Source organism: Lepisosteus oculatus, chromosome 21 (genome assembly GCF_040954835.1).
Source record: "Lepisosteus oculatus isolate fLepOcu1 chromosome 21, fLepOcu1.hap2, whole genome shotgun sequence".
Lineage (NCBI taxonomy): Eukaryota > Metazoa > Chordata > Actinopteri > Semionotiformes > Lepisosteidae > Lepisosteus > Lepisosteus oculatus.
Genome location: NC_090716.1, coordinates 2311106 through 2335965, shown reverse-complemented (window position 1 = coordinate 2335965; position 24860 = coordinate 2311106). Strand labels below are relative to the sequence as shown.

The following is a 24860-nucleotide window of genomic DNA, read 5'->3' as shown; positions in this document are numbered from 1 at the left end:
TATGCGTAGGTGTGCTGAACTTAAATGTACATAATATATGAAAGTACTTTGACAGAAGAGGGTTCTGCTTTGCAGTTCACTTGTGCTCCAGCAGGTAGCGATACTGGGGCAGAAGAGATCATGTCTGTTCTTCTCCTTTCGTGACACGAGTAAACTTTGGAGCTTTGCAACGACGATATGCTGTCCGCGTACTTTATTTCACAGTAGAAGAATGAACACAAGCTAGTGCCTCAGAACACGAGCCGGTAACGCAAGAAATTCTTCAGGTCAACAATGTAAACAATCAAACCGATGCATGTAGGTCCTTTTGTTTGTAAAGGAAATAAATACAAACCCAGATGACAAAATCGCCAGTACACTACATATCTAATTCCATTTTTAAGTACTTCCTAGGAAGTGCAAAATGTACTTCTCACTCTTGACCAGTAGGGGGCCCTTGTGTTTCAGTATTTCAAGTGAAGCGCCAGCGTGCACCTTGTTATGTCAGCGCAGTAGGTCTTTGGCCCAGTGATATTTCTGTAGTTTTACTGACACCTTACTGTAAAACACTAATGGACAACTCGCTCTAATATTAAATTAAATCTCAGGGTTTCTGCAGCGTTCTCTATATCTTGTAATGTTGGTTATGTAGCCCGTCTTCTCATTTGAAAAGCTTTCTGAAATAGTTAGATTTTTCTGCCATGCCCTGCTGCTGTTCTGCCACCTTACATCAAAATGACGTACAGAAATTTCTCTATAAAGGTAACTGTTAAGGAAAAGCTGAATGGTTGCTGTTCTCGCTATTCACCAGCAGTTAATAATCCACAGATGGGTTGTCTGACCATGCATCCCTGCCCACAGCCTCAGTGGGAGGGGGACCTGTATTGATTTCCATTAACACAGCAACAGGATGAAGAGGCAGACAATGGGAAGACCAGTGTTTTGCAGAAGGAAGTAGAGTTTCAAGAGGCTTAATTGCTCAGCTCAGGAGCACCCTGAAAGCAGTCATCTAGCCAGAGTTATTGCAGCCCAACAACCTCTGAGCATCTCTCTTAATGGTGAGAGCAAACGCATGTCTTGGGTTCTGGTACCCTCATAAACGGCAGGTCCTTACGTGAGGTAAGAAGGTTTTCAGCCAAGTTCAAAATTCCTCTTAAAGGGGAAATAAATCTTATCATAGCTGAATCACAACATAAGCAGAGTAACAGACAAGAGAGAGCCTATCAGGCCTATAAGTTTATCTATCAAGTTTATTTACTAGCAGCTAATTGATCTACTCGTCCCATCCATGAAGCCAGGGTATGAGCTTCTAAGACTTTGCTGGGTAAGACTTGTTCCAGACACCCTCAGCCCCTTTGTGCAAAACCAGAGGATTCCAAAAGCTGATTCAGTGCTTCCGAGCTGCATTGTGTCTGTTCTCAAGAGTCGCTTGCCCGACACCCTGTGTCTCACGCAGTTGCAATGAAGCAGACCCAGCCTGGCCCGGCCCCGTTTTCCCCCTTCGAGCCAGCAGTGCAGATCACTCTGCATCCCCACTGCTGGTGCCGTGCCAGCGTGTGGGAGTCCACAGCACCGACAGTATATTTGCACAGCACACGTGCCATCTAGCACCTGCTGGCTCCTCCGCTTGCTATCAGTGAACTCTCCCTGCCCGACCTGTTGCAAACGCCCCAGACGTCTCTCTGCAGTCGCACGGCACAAAGCCTGACAGATCCCAGAAGAGTTCCCTCCTCAGCGCTGCCATGGCAACGCCCCCGGCACCCCCGACCCCCGACACACACAGGCAGAGGAAGACAACGTGGTAGCAGAAGGTCTCACCGGGCCTCCTGCGCTACCTCTGTTCAATCTCTCCTCCCCTCCCCACGAACACCTTAGCCCTGAAGATTAATCTCTTTCCGTCATTTCTGCGTTCCTCGCAATTCAAGCCCCCCGCAGCAACCTTCAACAGCAGCAGACTCCTGTTGAATCGTTCACGTACAGTCCAGGGGGCTGTGAGCCGGTGGACATGACAGCGCGCTCTTTAAAACCTTCGCTACGAAGGCACGATCCCTTAAGAACACAGAGCAGAGCCGAGTACAAATGATTTCCATTTTGTAAGATCTGAATCCCTGCCGCACGTTACTAAGCAACCAAGACTCCTTAAGTGTTAGGGAAAGGAAACAGGAGCTCCGTTCACTGGGGCTGTACGTTACAAACAGGTTTAGCGAGAATTTAGCTTAACGCAGAGCAATCAATACTAATTTGTGCTCCTGCAAGTCTCCAGTGCCCTCCACGCAGACAACAGAAAGCTGGGTTCAGCAGCAAAAATATCCAATCATAATATATGATTTATACATCATACAGCAACGCATATAATAACAGACACTGCAGCCTGGTCAGGAAAATAAAATACTGCAGCAGACGCAGGGGTTTTGAGAGCCACCGAAATCTCTAAAAATAAAATATGATAGGAATCAAAACCGTTACAGTGCGACATGCTGTTCTAAAAAAGTCTCATGACGAATGAATTCCCGAAGGTCATGAAAATATTTGGTCAGATCTAAAGCACCAGAAGACCTGGGGTCTTCTGCATCCTGTGGAAGTCTGCATCCTGCCCTCTGGCCAATCAGAGGAAGAGCCTGCTGCCAGGAAAAGAGAACTTTGGCCGTGTTGTTCCACAGCAATGCAAGTCTTTGTTCTAGCTAGCTGGAGTGATCTTGAGCACCAAGATCAAGGAAACAATTTCAGATCAACTCTGTATTAAGAGGACTGGAAGGAATCTAGGTCCTACAATGGCAAAAGGACTGGAAGAGCCGAGACCAAACCCCATCCAGACTGCTCCTATTCCACTCCCGTCAAAACACTGCAGAGCACATCCAGATACACGTTTCTTTACATTGCAGGCTGCAAGACACCTTTTGTCCCATCAGGCTGGACTCTTACTGGGTCTGTCTCCAGAGGATCAGGACAGGGGAAAACCTGCACTGAGGGAACGCCAATCAACCTGTGACCCCTCCTGTCCGAGCCACTGCATAATCTGTCTCGCGCCCTTGATTATTTCATTGAGACGTAGCAGGGATCAATTTCATAGCTAAGGGGCCGGTAGCGTTCATGTACTGCGATGGAGAGGAATGGAGGTGGTGGTGGTTGTGGGGGGAGGGGCTCGTGCCCTTCCTCTCTCACTTGTTTAGAGCGTGTCTTCCAGCCCTGCGGTGACAGGCAGGCCTTCTGCTCCATTAGCCAGTAATTGTTGAACTGCAGGCATTGAGTTCCTGCCAGACGGAGTGAAGGCTGAGCACAGGCCCAGTCTGACAGGACGTGGCTGGCGGGGCGCGTGCATGTGTCTGAGAGGGCGTGAGGCTGTCGGTGTCTCGAGGGGCGAGTGAGCAGACGATGGCAGCGCACTGCCACGAATATCTGGACAGCCTCGGATGGGAAGGAACGCCCCGCGCACACCCCTTCGCTCGACAGGAGAAAAGAACCGACTCAAAGGGACCCTGTATTCAAACGTTCCAGATCCTGGGGGGCATGGAAAAAGTCGGGTATATTCAGGAGCAACACTTCAGCAAGCACCAGAGGTGCACAAGCGGAATCCACACGGAAGTGTATTGAAAAATGAGGACAGGAGGCGCGGATATACACAAAGGGTTGTGGGAGTCTGGAACAAGCCTCAAAGCTGCACTGCCCTGCTTTCAGGAAATGGCTGGATCAGTTACCAACCAGGAGCAAAGGGCGCTAAATAGGCTCCAAAGCCTCCTTTCGGCTGTAACCTTTCTCGTGCTCTGGTGTTCGCAAGCCCCACAGCTGGATCTCTACAGAAAGGGGTCTGTGTTCTGCAAGTATTCTGATCCAAACCTGCAGTGAAAGGGGTCACCAAACCTTCCTCCAGACATGTTGAAAGAGCTTTTTTGGCTGACAAGTACACTAGCACTGCGGTTCGGCTGGTGCACAGTTGGCCTGCCTGGCTCGTCTTTCTTTCGGGGTAGAGTGGTGGCTCTGGGGCTCAGGATCTGCGGGCAAGGATCACAGCGCAGGATCTGCCTCTGTGGCTGGAAGGTTGCTGGTGCAAATCCCACAGATGGCAGAGGAATCCTACTCTGTTCGGCCCTTGAGCAAGACCCTTCACCCCAACTGCTCCAGGGGTGCTGTATAAATGGCTGACCCTGCGCTCTGACCCCCAGCTTCTCTCCCTGTCTGTGTGTCTCATGGAGAGCAAGCTGGGGTCTGCGAAAAGATAATTCCTAATGCAAGAAATTGAATAGGGCTAATAAAGCAACATTATTATTATTATTATTATTATTATTATTATTATTATTATTATTATTATTATTATTATTATGTCCCAGATTGCATGGGCAGGAGAGGATATGCCGGCCAGACCCTCCTTTACAATTCCTTGACCAGCAGGATTCACGGCAGCCCCTAGGGAGCAAACATTCCCAGGAGCCTGGGGAAGTGTGGAAATCGAACTCCCTCCCCACACCTATCTCTGCATATATGGTCAGGCCCGGAGCTCCCAAAGCATGGGCACAGATTCCACGAACTAGCAGCCAGGTTGTTGGCAGGGGGACAAGGAAGAATGAGGATGACTCACCCTGATGAAGAGGATCTTCTCTCCCACCCTGTACCTGCCCTGCGACTGCCTCTCCACACAGAACTTGTTGGGGCACCTGCAGGGGGGGTCCTCCGAGATGTGTTTCACCTGGAACGGGAGAGGCTGGTTACACGGCGCCCGGTGGCACTGCCCTCTGGGACTTAGCGGACGGGCAGACAGTCTTAGCAATGGCAGCCCCCTGGGGAGGCCCAGGAAAGACAGGGGCAGTGGCTGGGCGGCGCTCGTCAACAGCGAGCCGCCCCAGGGCAGACAGCGCCGGTACTCACAGCGTCGTCCAGCAGCTTGCCCGTGCTCTTTTTGGCGGGGGACTTGGGGGCCGAGGGGGAGACGGGCGAGGGGGGCAGGGGAGGGGCAGTCTCCTCCTGCTCGATCTCCTTCTCCAGCTTGATCAGCCCAGGCGGCTCCACTTTGTACCTGAGGGGGAGCAGACAGACAGTGGGACACCCCGCCACCCTGCTTCCTTAAACCGCGGCTAGCTGGGGCTCCCTTTGACACGGGGCAGTAAAAGGGAGAGACGGGAGAAAGACAGTGAGAGTCACTGCCGGATTTCCCATCAGGCACTGTAGGGCCTAGGACCTATGACATTTTAAGGGCCGACGAAGGAGGGAAACACTGGTGACTAACAAAACACGAGCTGAAACAACATGCTTGTGGTCGACTCTAGGTGCTCCAAACCAATAATCCTACGCTATCTAGCGGCTGTTCTAGAAACTAGAAGTAGTGAAGTGATGGTCGCTCGATTCGCTCCATCAATCACGAGGTTCAGCATCAGAAGAGTTTAAAGTGCATCATGTCAGTCGACGTCCCCTGTGCACCCTTCCCAAACAGGCCACGTCGGTCCCTCTACACCACCTCTGTGTTGTCCAGTCCGGTGCTGTTTGCACGACGTGGTCTGTGGCCATGAGAAATCTGGCCAAGGAAGGAGCTGAGCACAGGTGAGAGCTGGACTGAAACTCCAGCTGGAAGAGGGGGGAAAAGGCAAGGGCTGACAATCGGCACAGTTTAATAAGCATCATTAACTTAATGTCAGTGCCGCATTTCCCATCAGGCACTGCAGGCACAGGGCCTAGGGCCTACAGAATGTTTAGGGCCTACGAAGGAGGGAAACACTAGTGACTGACGAAAAACGAGCTGAAGCAACATGCTTGCGATCGACTCTCGGTGCTCCAGATCAATAATTATATGCTATCTAGCGGCTGTTCTAGAAACTAGAAGTATTGAAGTGATGGTCGCTCGACTTGCTCCATCAATCACGAGGTTTAGCGTTAGAATAGTTTAAATGTCAGTAGACGTAATTCAATTGGCGTTTCCCCCTCTTTCTGCACATTGCGGAGTGAAAGTGCCCAGGGCCTACGAACACCTAAATCCGGCCCGGGTGAGAGTTGCTGAAGTTCGGTCCCTATCCTCATCGTTCGCTGGTGGCGTCAGACGCCCCAGTACAGCCTCTCGCCCCCGATCCGTGCGAGGAGGAGGAGTGGGGGTGAGGACCGATGTTCCTGCTTGAAAGTTTTAATCGAATCCATGCTTTAAAGAGTGATTAGGGCCTGTTCTCTCGAACCCAGCATTTCTGGGGGCTGTTTCTTAAAGTTGAAGCTTTTTCACACATATCGTGACGGTGCTATTGCAAAAGCAAGCCAACTGAAATAATGGGTGGAACCGACAACTTTATTAACCTTTAAAGGGGAACCTGCAACGTTATTTGTATATTTCATGGTTAGGAAGAATCAGCATTGATGAGCGCGTCTCAAACCACACTGAAAGTGAAACGTACACAGGAGCTTGTAAAACCTCCAATTTACATCACCAAATAGATTCAATTTCCAGGTCTGCATAGCGCCATATTCTGTAATTCAGAATGCGTTCTCCAACAAAACATCCAGTAAGGTGAAGCAGCCCAGTTACACTGTAAACCAGCAAGCTTGTGAATCCATCTCTTTCAATCCAATAGAAATATTGCTCTGGACCTCAATTTCGCTTTTAAATGGAATTTACACTTAACTCTGCATGCAGATCACATTGGAACATCTCTGCAGTGAGGTGTCTGCTGCACCACCTGTACTTATTCACTCGTACATCACAGAACATCAGTCATGACAGGGACTAGTGAGCAGGAAGGGCCGCCTCGCGTCACAAATTTCGGGAACTCTCGCTCTCGCCCCGTAGCGAGATCAGGGGTCTGTGACAACATGGAGACTCACCGAACTTTCACAAAGTTCACGAGTTTGTGCTTCATTCAGAATTGGTCACATTTTTCTATGCCGTCAATGAATTCATTTTGTTACCGAGATTTAATAAGCCGTCGGAGAAATTAGGACTGCAGTTCCCCTGTAAAGAGCTACTTTGTCAGCAGCACAGGTCCCATTTTCTGATAATCTGGTAATCTGGTAATCTGAGCACAGGAAGAAGAGGAGCGGGCAGCACTTCTTAAGAAGAAAGCCGACAGTGAGGACACACCCGGTTTGTGTGAGAAAGGGTGGTATTACTCTAGCCTGCCTGTGTCTTTCTTTTATTTTTTTGACTGAGGGTTTATGGCTCAACAGTAAACCAGCTGTGTTACTGCATCAAGGGACACGGACTGAGAGCACGGCAGTCCATGAGGATTTTTCCCATTGGGAAAGAGAAATGCTAGGATGCCACTTCTATGCCACTGAAGGTTAAAAGGCCAGAGGTCAGAGGTCATCAGCCACCTTGTTCTCCATGCTGACTAGGAATTTATGCATGTCGCTGCAACACTGTTATAAAGACTGCCCTGCTGCTACTGTATTTATTTATTCCTAGAATGGTTTGTTTTTATACGATTTTCCACTAACAGAGATTCATCCGTTTTCTATCAGCTTTATCAAATACAGGGTCGCGGGGGAGCCTATCCCAGCAAGCAACAGATGCATGGCAGGATACACCCTGGACGGGACGCCAGTCCATCGCAGGTTTCACACAGAAGCAAACACAGGCACGCACACACTCACACCAGGGCCAATTTTCCCAGAAGCCAATTAACGTAAACGTATGTCTTTGGACTGTAGGAGGAGACAGAAGTCACCAGCGAAAACCAACACAAACACAGGAAGGAATACACAAACTGCACACAGACAGCTCCAGGAATTGAACCCAGGGCTCAAGCCTTTACCAATGGCCTCCTAATAATCCCCAACTCATCCAGGTGGGGCTGCACACTGGTGGGGGTGGAGGGGATCCCCATTACCTGTAAAGAGCTCTGAGTGGAGTGTCCAGAAAAGCGCTATATAAGTGTAAGGAATTATTATTATTATTATTATTATTATTATTATTATTATTATTATTATTATTATGAAGAAGAAGAAGAAGAAGAAGACAGTATACTCAAACTCTGATGCAAGTTAGCATGACTTCTTACCTGGACGCTATCCTCCCCAGCTCCAGCAAGCAGAGACATACCTCCCTGGGCTGTTTGTGCAGAACTGCAAAACAAGAACAGAAGGAAAAGAAACCGCAGGGATATTATTACTAAGATCAACACACCCCTCCGTGTGACCTCTGGAAGGATACGAAAGGCCTGGGACTGAAATCCACTGCCATTACTCATCATTTGTAATTAGGAGGTGAGGTCATATCAGAGACAGAATTCAAAAGAACTTTTGAAACAGAAGCATGCATGCTTGAAGAAGAGTGACACATAAAAAAATGAATGACTGGCGACTGGAGATTTTTAGATGTTAAAAATCTATAGCTGGCCCAGTGCTAACAGCTGCCAGCTGACTGAGCTCATACAGGATGCAGAACAGGTAATACCAGCAAATTAAACACACCCTCTTCATATGGAAACAAAGAGTCGAGAACACTTTGAACGAAACCCACAAAGCATCAGAAAGTTGGTGCTTTTAAGGTTTTATCAGAAGAGCCTCTCATCTTTTAGGTTGCAAAGAAATCCATTCAGTAGGCGAGTAATAAATCAGCAATCCATGTGGCTTTTAAAAACACCACAAAGGGCCAAACACATGTGGAGTGTTCTGTGTGCATCTGTCCGCGAGTGGAATAATGGCAAGTGTGTTTGCTGCTCTTCCCCTGTTTCATTAAAAGGGACTCTTGCACGCAAAACATGTCGGTTTGGTCCACATCAAAGTGCCCCTTCTGAAGAACCCTGCTGCAACGCTGTAATCTGACAGTCACAGGCGGGGGCCTCCGAGATTTCAGCTCAGTTAAAGGGGAACTGCGGGCCCAATTTCTCAGACCGGCTATTAAACAAATAAACTCGGTAACACATAAAATTCACTGACGGCATCGCAAAATTAAAAACAATTCCGAACTCGGCACAAAATCGGGAACCCTGTGAAAGTCGCCATGTGGTCAAAAAAAACACCCTGGTCTCGCCATGAGCGAAAGAGAGAGTTCATGAGAACTGTGACGTGAGGCGGCCCTTCCTGCTCACTAGTCCCCGTCATGACTGATGTACTGTGTACTCCTGTATCTCTACCCTCTCTATACTCCTGTATCTCTACCCTCTCTTTACTCCTGTATCTCTACTCTCTCTTTACTCCTGTATCTCTACCCTCTCTTTACTCCTGTATCTCTACCCTCTCTGTACTCCTGTATCTCTACCCTCTCTATACTGCTGTATCTCTACCCTCTCTTTACTCCTGTATCTCTACTCTCTCTTTACTCCTGTATCTCTACCCTCTCTTTACTCCTGTATCTCTACCCTCTCTGTACTCCTGTATCTCTACCCTCTCTTTACTCCTGTATCTCTACCCTCTCTTTACTCCTGTATCTCTACCCTCTCTATACTGCTGTATCTCTACTCTCTTTACTCCTGTATCTCTACCCTCTCTTTACTCCTGTATCTCTACCCTCTCTATACTGCTGTATCTCTACTCTCTTTACTACTGTATCTCTACCCTCTCTATACTGCTGTATCTCTACTCTCTTTACTCCTGTATCTCTACCCTCTCTTTACTGCTGTATTTCTACTCTCTCTTTACTCCTGTATCTCTACCCTCTCTTTACTGCTGTATCTCTACACTCTCTTTACTCCTGTATCTCTACCCTCTCTGTACTCCTGTATCTCTACCCTCTCTATACTGCTGTATCTCTACCCTCTCTTTACTCCTGTATCTCTACTCTCTCTTTACTCCTGTATCTCTACCCTCTCTTTACTCCTGTATCTCTACCCTCTCTTTACTGCTGTATCTCTACCCTCTCTTTACTGCTGTATTTCTACTCTCTCTTTACTCCTGTATCTCTACCCTCTCTTTACTGCTGTATCTCTACTCTCTTTACTACTGTATCTCTACCCTCTCTATACTCCTGTATCTCTACCCTCTCTTTACTCTTGTATCTCTACCCTCTCTTTACTCCTGTATCTCTACCCTCTCTTTACTCCTGTATCTCTACTCTCTCTGTACTCCTGTATCTCTACCCTCTCTTTACTCCTGTATCTCTACCCTCTCTTTACTCCTGTATCTCTACCCTCTCTATACTGCTGTATCTCTACCCTCTCTATACTGCTGTATCTCTACCCTCTCTTTACTCCTGTATCTCTACCCTCTCTATACTGCTGTATCTCTACTCTCTCTGTACTCCTGTATCTCTACCCTCTCTTTACTCCTGTATCTCTACCCTCTCTTTACTCCTGTATCTCTACCCTCTCTTTACTCCTGTATCTCTACCCTCTCTTTACTCCTGTATCTCTACCCTCTCTTTACTCCTGTATCTCTACCCTCTCTGTACTCCTGTATCTCTACCCTCTCTTTACTCCTGTATCTCTACCCTCTCTATACTGCTGTATCTCTACCCTCTCTTTACTCCTGTATCTCTACCCTCTCTTTACTGCTGTATCTCTACCCTCTCTGTACTCCTGTATCTCTACCCTCTCTTTACTCCTGTATCTCTACCCTCTCTTTACTGCTGTATCTCTACCCTCTCTTTACTCCTGTATCTCTACTCTCTTTACTCCTGTATCTCTACCCTCTCTGTACTGCTGTATCTCTACCCTCTCTGTACTCCTGTATCTCTACCCTCTCTTTACTCCTGTATCTCTACCCTCTCTTTACTGCTGTATCTCTACTCTCTTTACTCCTGTATCTCTACTCTCTCTTTACTCCTGTATCTCTACCCTCTCTTTACTCCTGTATCTCTACCCTCTCTATACTGCTGTATCTCTACTCTCTTTACTCCTGTATCTCTACCCTCTCTATACTGCTGTATCTCTACTCTCTCTGTACTCCTGTATCTCTACCCTCTCTTTACTCCTGTATCTCTACTCTCTCTTTACTCCTGTATCTCTACCCTCTCTTTACTCCTGTATCTCTACCCTCTCTATACTGCTGTATCTCTACCCTCTCTTTACTCCTGTATCTCTACCCTCTCTTTACTGCTGTATCTCTACCCTCTCTGTACTCCTGTATCTCTACCCTCTCTTTACTCCTGTATCTCTACCCTCTCTATACTGCTGTATCTCTACCCTCTCTTTACTCCTGTATCTCTACCCTCTCTTTACTGCTGTATCTATACCCTCTCTTTACTGCTGTATCTCTACTCTCTTTACTCCTGTATCTCTACCCTCTCTTTACTGCTGTATCTCTACCCTCTCTTTACTCCTGTATCTCTACCCTCTCTTTACTCCTGTATCTCTACCCTCTCTGTACTGCTGTATCTATATGTACGAGTGAATCAGTGCAGGTGGTGCAGCCAACATTTCACCGCAGAAATGTCCCAATGCGATCTGTGTGTTAACACATAAGTAGTATTTGTCGGTAAAACAGTCTCGAAATCGAGAGCGATATTTCTATTGGGTAAAAAGAGTTGTCTTCACAAGCCTGCTTGTTTATAGTGTCATATGGCCGCTTCACCTCACTGCAAGGTTTGTTGCCTCGTTCTGAATCGCACACCTGGATCTTTTGTGATGGAAATTGGTTTTACGCATTACTGTGTGCATTTTACTTTTATTATGGTTTAAAATTCGCTCATCAATGTCGATTCTTTACAACCCCGACTTAAAAATAGCTCTGCAGTTCCCCTTTAACTCAGCAGCCTGAACTAAGGGGCATTAGTGTCGCCCACAAGGCGACTGGACACCCTTAAATGCAAACAATAATGAGAAGAATTTTCAGCAGCAGAATATGTCATTTATTTGAGTCAATATCACACCTGCGATTGATGTGAACACCTTTGCCCATATTAGAAAATGTGATCTTTGCTATCATTTTGTCGTCCAAAGGGTTAGGGACACTGATTACAACAGGACAGCGCTATTACACCATGAAGTGACACCCCATGGCGTTTATCAAGAAGGCTGGCTCTGTGCTGGGGATGAGCCTTGACCCTCTGGAGGTGGTGGCTGAGAGGAGAATGCTGACCAAGCCCACAGCCATCATGAACAACACCTCTCATCCGCTTCATGGGACTGTTACTGGGCAGCGGAGCACATTTAGCAACAGACTGCTCCAGCTACGGTGTTCAAGGGAACGTTTCCGCAGGTCCTTCCTCCAATAACGCTGCCCTGAGCTAGGACTGTTAGCCCTTCATTTGCTCCTCTATGGACGGCATGTTGCTCCATTGTACTTTTTGGACACTCAATCTGTATAAACCTATGCACATTTTGCACATCTTCTATTGTTTTTACAGTGACTATGATCATATTTTGTGCACACACCTATGTATTTATTTTTATTTTATGTTTATTTTGTATAATTTTTCGTCTATCCTGATGTCTGTCTTTGCTTGTCTTGGGCTGGGCTGCTGTAACACATCAATTTCCCTTCGGGGTCAATAAAGTCTTATGTATCTATCTCTTTAAGGGCTTCCCCACACCTTATCAATAAAACCCGGAGGGGATGACGAGGAGAAGGACAGGGAAGGGAGAAGGAAAACGAATCCCAGCCGCGCCCAGGAACTGGCTAGTGATTTCCAGGCGCTCGTTGACGGAATGTTAAAAAAACAGCATCCGCAGCTCAAGGTGCAGATGAGATCAAAGTGTTCACCTCCTCCACAATGGCAAATTACACATCTAGGACTTAATGAGTGTCATCTATTTGCCAGAGGCGTTCTGTTCCAACCCAACAGGGACTGAGAGTGTAATTTGCCATCCGTTGTTGTGACAGAGTGCGATTTTAATCTGGGACCAAACGTGATTTATTTCCTGATTTAATATAAGAGAGCTCCAAATGACTGTGTAAGGGTGGCAATATTCATCACAGTCCTAGAGCTGGTGAAAGATTGGAGATGACATGACGGGAGTCCTTGCTCCAGTGCTTCAGCTCAAGGAGGTAAAAACCTTGACGTTCCCGCCAGACAGGAATTCCAAACTCGGCACCTCCTGCCACCGCCCAGCCGGACGGAGGCTCACGCCATCCTGTGTTGGAATTCAGGGCTGGCGGACAAGGTGCCAGATGGTGGTCAAGTGCTGGGCAGAACGTGCAGCCCACTCATATGACACACAAGCTTTTCCCTCGTTATCAGCTCCAGGACACTCGTGCCCACTCATATGACACACAAGCTTTTCCCTCGTTATCAGCTCCAGGACACTCGTGCCCACTCATATGACACACAAGCTTTTCCCTCGTTATCAGCTCCAGGACACTCGTGCCCACTCATATGACACACAAGCTTTTCCCTCGTTATCAGCTCCAGGACACTCGTGCCCACTCATATGACACACAAGCTTTTCCCTCGTTATCAGCTCCAGGACACTCGTGCCCACTCATATGACACACAAGCTTTTCCCTCGTTATCAGCTCCAGGACACTCGTGCCCACTCATATGACACACAAGCTTTTCCCTCGTTATCAGCTCCAGGACACTCGTGCCCACTCATATGACACACAAGCTTTTCCCTCGTTATCAGCTCCAGGACACTCGTGCCCACTCATATGACACACAAGCTTTTCCCTCGTTATCAGCTCCAGGACACTCGTGCCCACTCATATGACACACAAGCTTTTCCCTCGTTACCAGCTCCAGGACACTCGTGCCCACTCATATGACACACAAGCTTTTCCCTCGTTATCAGCTCCAGGACACTCGTGCCCACTCATATGACACACAAGCTTTTCCCTCGTTATCAGCTCCAGGACACTCGTGCGATGGGTCAGTTTTGGAGGTGATGTGACAAACACGAGACACAACACGTCAGCACTCCCGACGCCCTCCGCCAGGGTGGCGAGAAGCACAGAGAGGCTGGTGAATACCGGGCACCACACCGCATGCAGAGAAAAGAGAAACGCCACCTGCTGGCCCTCCTGGGCCCCTCTTTCCTCCGATACAGCCGCAGCTACCGGCCTCCTCTGGTCTCCACTAAGATATTGCACCAGAATTTACACAAGACGCGAGAAAGAAGGAGAGGGAAGAGAAAGAAACACAAGAACAAGGGGGAATTATCGGCTTTAAATGCATTTTCCTTCACTGCTAAAAAAACCACACACGCACGTCGCCAAGGCAGCAGGCACCCGCAGCCCTCTGCTCGAGAAGCAGGTGGACAGTAAATCAGAGGGCGGTGCCGTGGCGCCAGCTGGACGGAGTTAAAAGCGCCGAGCAGTGGCCAAGGCTGACGGGAGAGCGCTCTGCCGGGCCTCCAGCAGCCCTGTGGGGGAATAAATCACCCGACGCATCCAGTACCCCACCTAGAACCCTCATCCATCCAACCGGTCTGAAATGAGTCCAGCATGCTTGCTTGTTCGCAGGCTAAATATTTGTCTTTAACTACCTGTCGTGGTCGAGCTGCGCCAATCGTTTTCAGGTGGGGATTGTCATCAGAGCGGGAAAGGAGTCCAGTCGACGGCCCGCGCAACGCCACTGGTACTGTGACCAGTAGCCCCGCGTTGCTAATATTTACACTGGGATAATACCGACGCGGTGCTGTCCATCAGATTCCTCTACTGACACTGGATCCGCTCCTGCTCAGTTTCGCTGTGATCTGATACCGATCTAAACGCAATGTGGTTATTGCTTATTTCGGCACATGCCTACAACAACATTTTGTGCTAATCTCTAATTCACCTTACTTTCACATCAGCGTTTCCTATGGTTTGACTATGCTGAACTACGTGGCGTTTGTAATGGAAGTTCGGGAGGGCTTCAAATCGCCCGTCAGTAATTAGCAGTCAGTTCTGATGTCATTTCCTTTCCTAAAACACTATAAATACTGTCGCCCTCTTCTCTCACTTGCTTATGTCTTTCTGCCTCCCTCCTCCACCCCATCTCCATTTCTGTGGCTGCTCCTGGGTCACTCCTCACTGTGCACGGGGGTCCAGACCCACTCGTCCTCTGGCCAGGAGGTCAGCCCTCAGCCAGGCGGGTTCAGCCAAATTTTCACTTAACACTCCAGAATCCTTTCAGTGCACTTAATACTGGGGTGTTATTATTCCTGGTGAAATTATAGTAATGTCTTGAGATGCAATAGTAAGGGTCTAGAAGGGCTGTGCCATGTTTTAACATATGTCACAGCTGGCTTGGTAAAATGATGACAAAGCAGACAGAAAGTGCATCAGAAAGTCATGGTGGAAGTGGAGTCTTGAGACAAACAGCTGGGGCCAAGGCAGGTCTGCAACCACCAAAACTTTTCTTGAATGGCAAAAGTGCCGCTCCTACAGTGTATAACTGTAACGAACAGTTCTTTCCGGACCCTATGCAGACGACACAATCCAGAATAGTGAGGAAGGAATACACTAGGGAAAAGTCATGCAGAAATACGGGGATGAACAGGGGGGGAGTGTCCATACGGTGCTGGTGATCCGGGGAGGTGCGGCCAAGGCGAACAGTCCAGAATAAATCCAAAAGGGGGAATCCAAAAATGAAAGCAAAAGGTCCAAGGCTGAGAAATCCGTCCAAACAGGAGATTAAAATCAGGTGCCGGGTCTGGACTGGCGGGGGGAACAAGGACAGGAGCAGGAAGTTAAAAACAGGACGGAGCCAGGCGCAACCAGGTCCCGGGCTCACACGATATGGAAATCAGATGCAGAGCCACGAGTAAGGTGCGCGCCTGGCTTATAAAGGCGAACTGAACCGGAGAGAAACAAGGAACAGGTGGCGGGGGTGATGCAAATGAGGAAGGGCTGGAGCGCCCTTAAGAGGAGGGCTTTAATAACAGGTCCAAAGAGACTGGAAATCCCCATTCCCACTGATGTCATGGAAACCAGCACTGTTGCACACAGATCTGTCCCATTCCCATCGTATCCCATCTTCCTCCTCTTCCTTTGCGTCGGCACTTGACGTCTTGTGTTGCGTCTCTCTTTTCCGTGACCGTTTGTCTGCTGTTGAAGCCCCACTGGGCTCCCGCTTTTGCACCGCCCCCCCAGCAGAACTCGCAGTTCTGACGTTAAAGCAGCCGAGCGGATCCGATGGGGAGTCTTTGTGTAGGAGGTCAATGGAACTGGGAGAATAGGCAGGCTGAAAATGCGAGAGCACTTAACCAAGGACGTTGAGCTCAACAGGTTAATGATAATAATAATGTGATAATGTTGCTTTATTGGCCCTATACAATTTCTTGCATTAGGAATTTGTCTTTTTGCAGACCCCAGTTTGCTCTCCATGAGACACACAGACAGGGAGAGAAGCTGGGGGTCAGAGCGCGGGGTCAGCCATTTATACAGCACCCCTGGAGCAGCTGGGGTGAAGGGCCTTGCTCAGGGGCCCAACAGAGTAGGATTCCTCTGCCAGCCATGGGATTTGAACCAGCAACCTTCCAGCCACAGGCACAGATCCTGAGCCACAGAGCCACCACTCCGCCCAATACTGAGCACTGAGGTTACTGCAGACACCCCTAAAGTATGCTCTGAACTGGCTTCATTACTCTGCTCTCCTCCCCACTGAGAGCTGGTGTGTGGGGAGCGTTCTGGTGCACTATGGCTGCTGTCGCATCATCCAGGTGGGGCTGCACACTGGTGGGGGTGGAGGGGATCCCCATGACCTGTAAAGAGCTCTGAGTGGAGTGTCCAGAAAAGCGCTATATAAGTGTAAGCAATTATTATTATTCATTATTTTTAGTATGCTTGTGCTAGGGGTGTGGTGGTGAACAGGTGAGGTGACTGAGCGAGGTCTACGCCTTCTTAAAGGGACAGCGGTCTGGTTGCGGGAAGCCGGTATCGTACCGTTCGGTCCCGACACACAAGGGGTTCTGTTCGGGAGGGAGGGGTCAGCCGCAGGGGCTCTTCTGAGAATCCTAACAAGGGCAGGAGGGAGGGGGGGGTCACTCCACAGGGAGGCTGCTGGGTCCCAGCAGAGCACAGGCAGCCCATTCAGAGAGATAAAGACCAGCTTTCATCTCAGATTGCAAGTCAACAATTTGTGCTTTTAACACAAATATCTGGAACTCTTTTGAGTGAGGAGGTGGGAGGGGGGGGGGAAGAGGGGGAGAATAAAATAATAAAAGGATGTCTTTATGTGCAGGAATTAAAACCCTGCCTTGTTCGGCTCCTGCCAGCAGAAAGGTCATGTCACAGCAACATGCTTTCATACTGAAGCGCGAGTTTTCGCCAGCCACTTTCTCCATTTCTCTTCTTCGAGTTCATCGGGCCCCTCTGGGTTCTCACACTTAGCCACTACAGCTGGGTCACAGGGACACTCTGCCCCAGTGATTCGGCAGTCCGATTGTGTACAGGCTGCTGCACAGCTCCCAGACAGGGCACAGACCAGCTGTTAATTACCAAGCGCGACCGACTGCCAGTGCACAGAGATGTGCGAATGAGGAATAAGGGGTGGGGGATGAGGCAGGCAGGAATACTGAAACAGATCAGAAGAGATCACCAGGTTCATAACTGCAATACAGAAGCTCCATACGCGAGCCCGATTCCGAAACCGTCCGATCATTTCGTGGTTTCTGTTCACCGATCGGTTCCTGGTTCCACTGCGGCCAGAGAGCAGGTGCGTGACGGTGAGGAGTGGGGGCCAGGGAGGGAGGATTGTGGGTGCAGACACCTACCCAGGCCTTCGGACTCGAACAGGCAGGTCTCACCCACGCCCACCTCTCGGCACCAGGCCAGGAAGTTGGCGGTGTTATCCCTGGCGAAGAAGGAGCCGGAGGGGGCGCTCGTCCGGCAGGGGATTTTCCGGCTCGGCAGAGGCTGTGGGGTTGGGAAATATGGTTCGTTAAAGGTTCGTGATAGTCCACGCGCAGTTCACCCTAGAACGTCTAACTACAGCACCTGAAACACTCTGATGCGCCTCATTGACTGGCTTCCTGTCAAGCTTAGTGTCGACTTCAAAATCCTCCTGCTCACCTGTAAGGCTCTGCATGGCACCCCAGTACCTGTCTGAGCTACTATCGCCCTACTCCCCACCTCGCAAGCTTCACTCCTCTAATTCTGGTCTCCTAACTGTCCCCCAAGCCCGTCTACACTCTAGGGGTGACAGGGCTTCTCCTGCTGCACCCCAAAACTCTGGATCTCTCTCCCCAAGGATATCAGAGAGTCTCCTTCTCTCAAGTCCTTCAGATCAAAACTTAAAACCTTCTTCTGTAGAAGAGCCTTTACTTCACTGGTTCCCTTCTTCAACCCTCTGCTCCTACTGTATTTAGTACCACCATCTACACATTCTCATCGTGTTTATCTTGTGTATTTTTTTAGTGTTGTTGTTGCTGCTGTCATTCTGTAAAGTGCTTTGAGAAGCCACCTTTAAAGGTGCTATATAAAATAAAGTTTATTATTATTACTATTATTATTATTATTGAACTCCCCACAATTCTGTATTTCTTTTCTAGTGGCTACAATTTCTGAATAAATTGAACAAAAACTTCCCTTCGGTGATCAATAAGTAACTGTTGTTCACTCTCTGTGTGGAAAGACTGACCGATCCTCTGTCTGGCCAGCGGACCCAGGTGGTTATTGAAAGGGGTCCGGTCTTATTCGACTCTGGCCAGGGTCCGCGGTATTAAATGACACACGGACCTCTGTGTAATCTGCTGCACGTCTTCCTGCGAGATTTATGTGCATTTCTGTGGTTTAGTACAGGATGTGAAAGTCTGAGAAAGAGAAAGGTGTAATGATGTAATGCTGGAAAAACGCAGCCTCATGTCGAGAGCTCTTCTCGGTCTCCTTCTTGGTGATGTAATCATTTTAACCCCCAGTTTGCTGCTGAAATGGCTGATTTTGACAAGGACTTGAACAGTGTTTGGTGAAGACAAGCACAAAGTTCCCTAGCTGAGGAACCTCCTTAAAATCTGAACAATTGCGCCTAAACAAGAAAGCAAATGGCCTGAATTCAACAGGGGGCTGATAAGTGGATGGGAGGAGATGTGTTTTCAGCTGTGGGCACATGTGGATTGATTATTGGCCATTGTCATTCCAGTTTATTTCAGGCTTGTTGGATTTTTTCCTGAGACACCCCAGGAACATGCAGAGTATGGTACTCTACGTCCTTAAAGTTGAACAGAGATCCTTATTTCCTCCACGCCATTCCGGTAAGTTTTAATAATAATAATCCCTTACACTTTTCTTTCTAGCGCTTTTCTGGACTCTCCACTCAGCTCTTTACAGGTAATGGGGATCCCCTCCACCCCCACCAGTGTGCAGCCCCACCTGGATGATGCTCCAGTCCTCTCACACACACCAGCTCTCAGTGGGGAGGAGAGCAGAGTGATGAAGCCAGTTCAGAGATGGGGGTTATCAGGAGGCCATAACTGGTGAAGGCCAGGGGGAAATTTGGCCAGGACGCCGAGGTTACACCCCTGCTCTTTTCAAGAAACACCCTGGGATTTTTAATGACCACAGAGAGTCAGGACCTCGGTTTTACGTCTCATCCGAAGGAGAGGCACCTTTTTACAGTACAGTGTCCCCGTCACTATACTGGGGCATTAGGACCCACACAGACTGCAGGGTGAGCGCCCCCTGCTGGCCCCACTAACACCTCTTCCAGCAGCAACCTTAGCTTTCCCAGGAGTCTCCCATCCAGGTACTGACCAGGCTCACACTGCTGAGCTCCAGTGGGGCTGCCAGCTGGGAGCTGCAGGATGATATTGAACCCTGGCTTTACCCTCAAATGCTTCAAAACTGGACACTTGACCTTACATCGCAGAGATGTCCAACAGCATGTCACCGCTTGCAACTACAGTGCTGTAAAATGCTCGAATCCACACAGAAAGTGGGATGTTTTCAACACATGGCTGCATGGGAAGAGAATGCTCTGGGCTTCTTGTTTTCTCCCCAGATCTGTAAAAACAGCCCACCAAAGACATACTTGGCATTCCTCTGCATCTGATGCCTTGTCAGTAACTAGACTTCCCCTCCGCTCCTTCTCTGACAGAACCTCGTGATGCACCATTATCTGAGTGCTTCTTCTTCTGCAGGGCAAAATTGCATGATTAGTTTAAGACTCTCTGAAACTTTGTAAAGCAAATCCAATTACCTTAAAAGTCAAATCAAGGGTTTATAAAATGGGAATGAAAAAGATAACAGTTATGAGAGGGGTACTTTTCCATTTTCAGTACGAAATACAGACAGGCTGCTCTCCTCTCTTTGGCAATTTCCCTTAGCCCTCTTGGTCAGCAGTCGGTCATTTCCACGGAGATTAATTTCTATGAGTTTAAAACAAGTTAACGGCGATTCTCGTCTTCGAAGTGTGGATGGAAAATAGCTGGCAGTATAAGTGATCCAGGGCTTGCAGGTTCGGACACAGGAGGTTGTCCATTTCTACGCTGGAGAAACAGTCAGATTTTTCTGTGCCGTGTACAGACTTAATTTACAGAATGATTGATTCTGCGATACAGAAGAAGACGGTGAGAATTTCAGCAAGGCTGTCAGTATCTTACCCAGGAGCGTTCCAAAATCAGCACTCGCTGTTTTAATTTGCACCAAAGAAAATGTATAATAGGCTCCCCAGATGGTCTTGGATCTGGCCCTGTGATCTCAGCCTCTTTGCAGTTCACTGCTCTTTTCCATCTTTTTCCATCTAATTCTTTCACAATTCCCACTGTGTCTTGGCTGTGGTTGCTTTCCCACATTGCTGTTGTGCTTTCACTCGTTTTGGACACGATTCAGACAGAGCAGCACAGCTACAGGAGGACACCAGTTGGATTTAGTGTGGCTTCATAGATTAACATCACCCGAAGAAGTGGCGTTCAAGGGGCATGATGTTAGGCATGACATGAACTATGGAAAATCCTAACAGACCAAAGCAGGAGTGTGACTGTAACAGGAGCCAGTCCAGGTATAATCAGGAAGTGGAGAAGGACAACAGGGAGGAGACGACGAGGATCAGGACAGGTTGACAAACAGGGGGACGTGACAGGGGTGATCTGGTGCTCAGGAGGGCGTGACAGTGGTGATCCGGTGCACGGGGGGGGCTTGGCGATGGCAAACAGGTCCAGAGAGTCCAGGGGGGAAATCCGGGGAGCAGTCCAAAGTCCATCCAAGGGATCCATCCAAGATGAGACAAACAAGGTTAAAATCCGGAATGGGATCTGGGACAGGGACAGGGAATAAAACCAGGAGGACGAAGCCAGGCGCTCCGAGCCCCGGACTCAGACGGTCAGGACGCCGTGATGAAGCCTGTGCCATCGGGTCTCTCCTGGACCCGCTGGTAGGCGGGCTTCTGGGCGTCCATCTCCCAGTGCTGAGCCAGGAATAGCGAGAGAGCCAGGCTTAAATACAGACGGGCTAAACAGGGGGCAGGTGCAATAATCAGCTAAAATATAAAAGAGCCGAAGCCTCACTATCAGATCTCCTACAACTCTTATTTATTCACCTGCAAATATTTGTGTTTGCTGTAATAACATGCGTGTCTATACTGTTTTAGACTAAATGACTGACAGAAACGCACCAATACCTGTGTCACCCCTAGTTGTCTTGTCGCCCTATATCTGCTCCCGGGGAACAGGCCCTGGCATTGAAATCAATTCATCATTTGAATTCTTAACGTTTTATGTTCACACGGCCCCTTCATCCCCTAGTGACTGAGTGAGCCAAATTAGGGGGTCGTACCAGATGTTTCGGTTAAGAAGACCCCCCTGGGCCTAGGGAGAGCAAGCCCACCGGCCAGCCCCTGCCTCTCTCGCAGGGAGACGGACAGAAGCAGGTGCGCAGACGGGTGGGGGGGCTGGGGGGGGTAGGAGGGGCTGAACCCACATGGAGCGGGAAAGAATGTTAAACAGGATGAGGTCATCAGTCAGACGGGCTGCAGTTTTGTCTGGGTTTCAAATTCCGTTGAAATAAAAACCAGCCAAATTGTGAACAGTTCCCCCAAGATACAGCGTCTCTCTCTCCTTGAAGGTATTTTCACATTCCAGGTCTGGGAGGCCAGTCACCTCATTTCAGCCATCAAATATCCACAGAGAGAGTGAGAGAGCATGAGACGTCTCCTCCAGGTCACAGCTGATGGGGGGGGGGTTCTGTCCCTGCAGGACAGCTCGTTTGAGAGCACAGGAGCATAAAACAGGTCGCAAACGACAGCAGGCCTCCGAGCCTGTTTGTTCGTTAGCAGCTAATTAAGGCGAAAATCTCACTCCCCAATGTTTCTTGAAGGAAAGGTCTCCTCCACTGGGGCTTCCCTTCCTGGGGTAGGAAGAGATGGTCCGGGAGAGCCCAGCCGGTGCTGTGCTGCTCAGTAAGGTCCGGACGTCCACTGGGAGTGTCTGGCTCAGGAGCCAAGAGGGCGAAGTCATGCTCAAGACCGTGGGATTAGGACTGAGAATCCCAGACACCTGAAGGGGAGGGGTTATTCAGAGAGAGGTCCCTTCATAGGCAGCCGCCGTATCTCCCTGCAGCTCCCAGCTGGCAGCCCCACTGGAGCTCAGCAGTGTGAGCCTGGTCAGTACCTGGATGGGAGACTCCTGGGAAAGCTGAGGCTGCTGCTGGAAGAGGTGTTAGTGGGGCCAGTAGGGGGCGCTCAACCTGCGGTCCATGTGGGTCCTAATGCCCCAGTATAGTGACACTATACTGTAAAAAGGCGCTGTCCTTCGAATGAGACATTAAACCCAGGTCCTGACTCTCTGTGGTCATTAAAAATCCCAGGGTGTTTCTTGAAAAGAGTAGGGGTGTTACCCCGGTGTCCTGGCCAAATTTCCCCCTGGCCTTTACCAGTCATGGCCTCCTAATAACCCCCATCTCTGAACTGGCTTCATCACTCTGCTCTCCTCCCCACTGAGAGCTGGTGTGTGGAGAGAGGACTGGAGCATCATCCAGTAGAGTATCCAGAAAAGTGCTATATAAGTGCAAGGAATTATTATTATTATGATTATAAGTGAAGTCAGGTGGCTCTGGCTGTGTTCCTAAGTGTTCAGGGACAGTCACTTTCATCCATAAATGCTCTCCTATGTCAGAAAACCTCAGGGATCTCCTTGAAATCAGCATCCCAGTAAGTCTAGCCATTATCAGAGTTTTCTCTGCTCTTCTTGATGAACTTCTGTACAAACAGTACATAGTGGATGTCTGCTTACTGTCCAGATGTGAATGGAGACATGAAGTGCACCAATCTGCTGCTTCACCAAATGGCTCCCCTGTTCATTACAGTCAACGAAACAGAAGATCACCCTTTCAGGTGTGCCAGGGCAGCTCTTTCCTCTCCAGTCTTTAATTCAGCCCTGCGTTTTTGTATTAAATTCACACGGGCACCTGGATCAAAATGATGGTGCACACTCACCTATAGAGTCATGAGACATGAGCAAAGGAATCCCACATCTTAAATTAATTCATTAGAAGACCTTAATTATCTCTTCCTATTAGAAATGAGAGTTCAGTAGGCTTAGAAGAGGTGTCACTTAGGAAGTAACCATATGCAGAACACCAGTATGGATAGATTGACCTAAAGGCGATTGTTATATAATTATAAATATATATTTAAAAAGATATTCTTTATCTATTTTTCTTGGTCACTTCTCTACCGCTGCACCGCACTGTGGATTGCAATACCCTCCCTGAAGACTTACTTTACCAAGCAAATAGTGAGATCAGCACAGGCTGCTTAATGAAGTACATTCAACAAATTCTGAAACCCTGATACCACCCTAAGCGCCCTTCCAGTGTGCTCTTGACGTATTGATTTCGGAAAAGCAACTTAAATTCTGAGCTGTGGCGGGTGAACGGAATTCTGAAAAGCCCCTAGATATTGGTACAGTACTTCCATTGTCAGCCTCCTTGCCATTTCCACATCTACCATTTTAATAATAATAATGAATAAATAATAATAATAATTGCTTACACTTATATAGCGCTTTTCTGGACACTCCACTCAGAGCTCTTTACAGGTCATGGGGATCCCCTCCACCCCCACCAGTGTGCAGCCCCACCTGGATGATGCAACGGCAGCCATAGTGTGCCAGAACGCTCCCCACACACCAGCTCTCAGTGGGGAGGAGAGCAGAGTGATGAAGCCAATTCATAGCTAGGGATTATTAGGAGGCCATGATTGATAAGGGCCAATGGGAAATTTAGCCAGGACGCCGGGCCAAATTTTGCTTTGCCATTGTTCTCATTGTGCTCTACCACCGAGCAGCACAGCAGCCCAGGATACGGGCCTGTATCCTTCACAAGACAGCCCCTGGAAGCCATCAGTTGCAAAAGCCCCTCTCGCTCGGACGCACAGCCCCTCCACGGGTGTGGCCTCCCCCCTTTACCTGGCCAGCCCTGGGCAGCTCGCTGCCGTTTTCCTTGAACTTCTCCTGCAGGGTCCCCGCCAGCCGACACAGCAGAACGCCGTTGTCCAGCCGGCTCATGAAGGTGTCCGCCGTGATCTCCGTGCCTGCAGCGGGAGAGGGAGAGGCGTCGGCAGGGGCACCCAAGAGGACCTCTTCAGGAGCGGCAGGGAAACCGGCCAATCAGAGCACCCAGGGGAAGAGCAAGACTGAGAAACGGGTGCAGGCCTTTACACAAAGAGCGGCGGGAGTATGGGACAGGCCGCCCAGTCATGTTGTTGAAAGCAATGCCCTGGGTTGCTTCGGGGGCTGAGATCCTCTGCTCAGCACCCAACCAACACAGGACCTGGAAGGTCAGGACGGCGACTCTCACTCATTAGAAACGAATGCGCCTCGTCCATTGAAACGCAGGAGCTGCTTAATAGAAGCAATGTGCGGTGCACCCCCTCCAGCAGGATTGTCCTGGCAAGCCTGGGGTTTCTGCACTGGTGAACTGCGGTCTTACCATAATAATCCCATGCACTAGGGTTTCGCAGAGTTCCGATTAATATTCTTCTGGTTTTACGATGCTCAACCACAGGACATCTCGCAAGACTGTGTACGAAGAAACACTGTACTGCAGGACAGGGGCGAAAAACTTGGCCGAGGGGTGGGAGAGGGCAAAGAGATGAACAGTCCATAATAATCGCACTGTAAGGATGAGGATATCACACCCCAGAGATCTCCTAACACAGGCACAGAGTCACCCTACTCGGC

At 49.0% G+C, this 24860-nt stretch overlaps 1 protein-coding gene across 2 annotated transcripts in view; it reads right to left on the bottom strand.

The window, feature by feature from the left end:
* The window catches only part of LOC102687319 (growth arrest-specific protein 2), a 51344-nt gene that overhangs the window by 11356 nt on the left and 15128 nt on the right, over positions 1-24860 (bottom strand). For both annotated transcript variants that reach the window (XM_069181827.1, XM_069181828.1), the window contains exons 3-7: positions 24087-24211; positions 17463-17604; positions 7947-8010; positions 4840-4987; positions 4553-4660 (exon numbers count right to left, since the gene is read on the bottom strand). In XM_069181827.1, coding sequence (XP_069037928.1) covers positions 4553-4660; positions 4840-4987; positions 7947-8010; positions 17463-17604; positions 24087-24211 — 587 coding nt within the window. The remainder of the gene's footprint in view (positions 1-4552; positions 4661-4839; positions 4988-7946; positions 8011-17462; positions 17605-24086; positions 24212-24860) is intronic.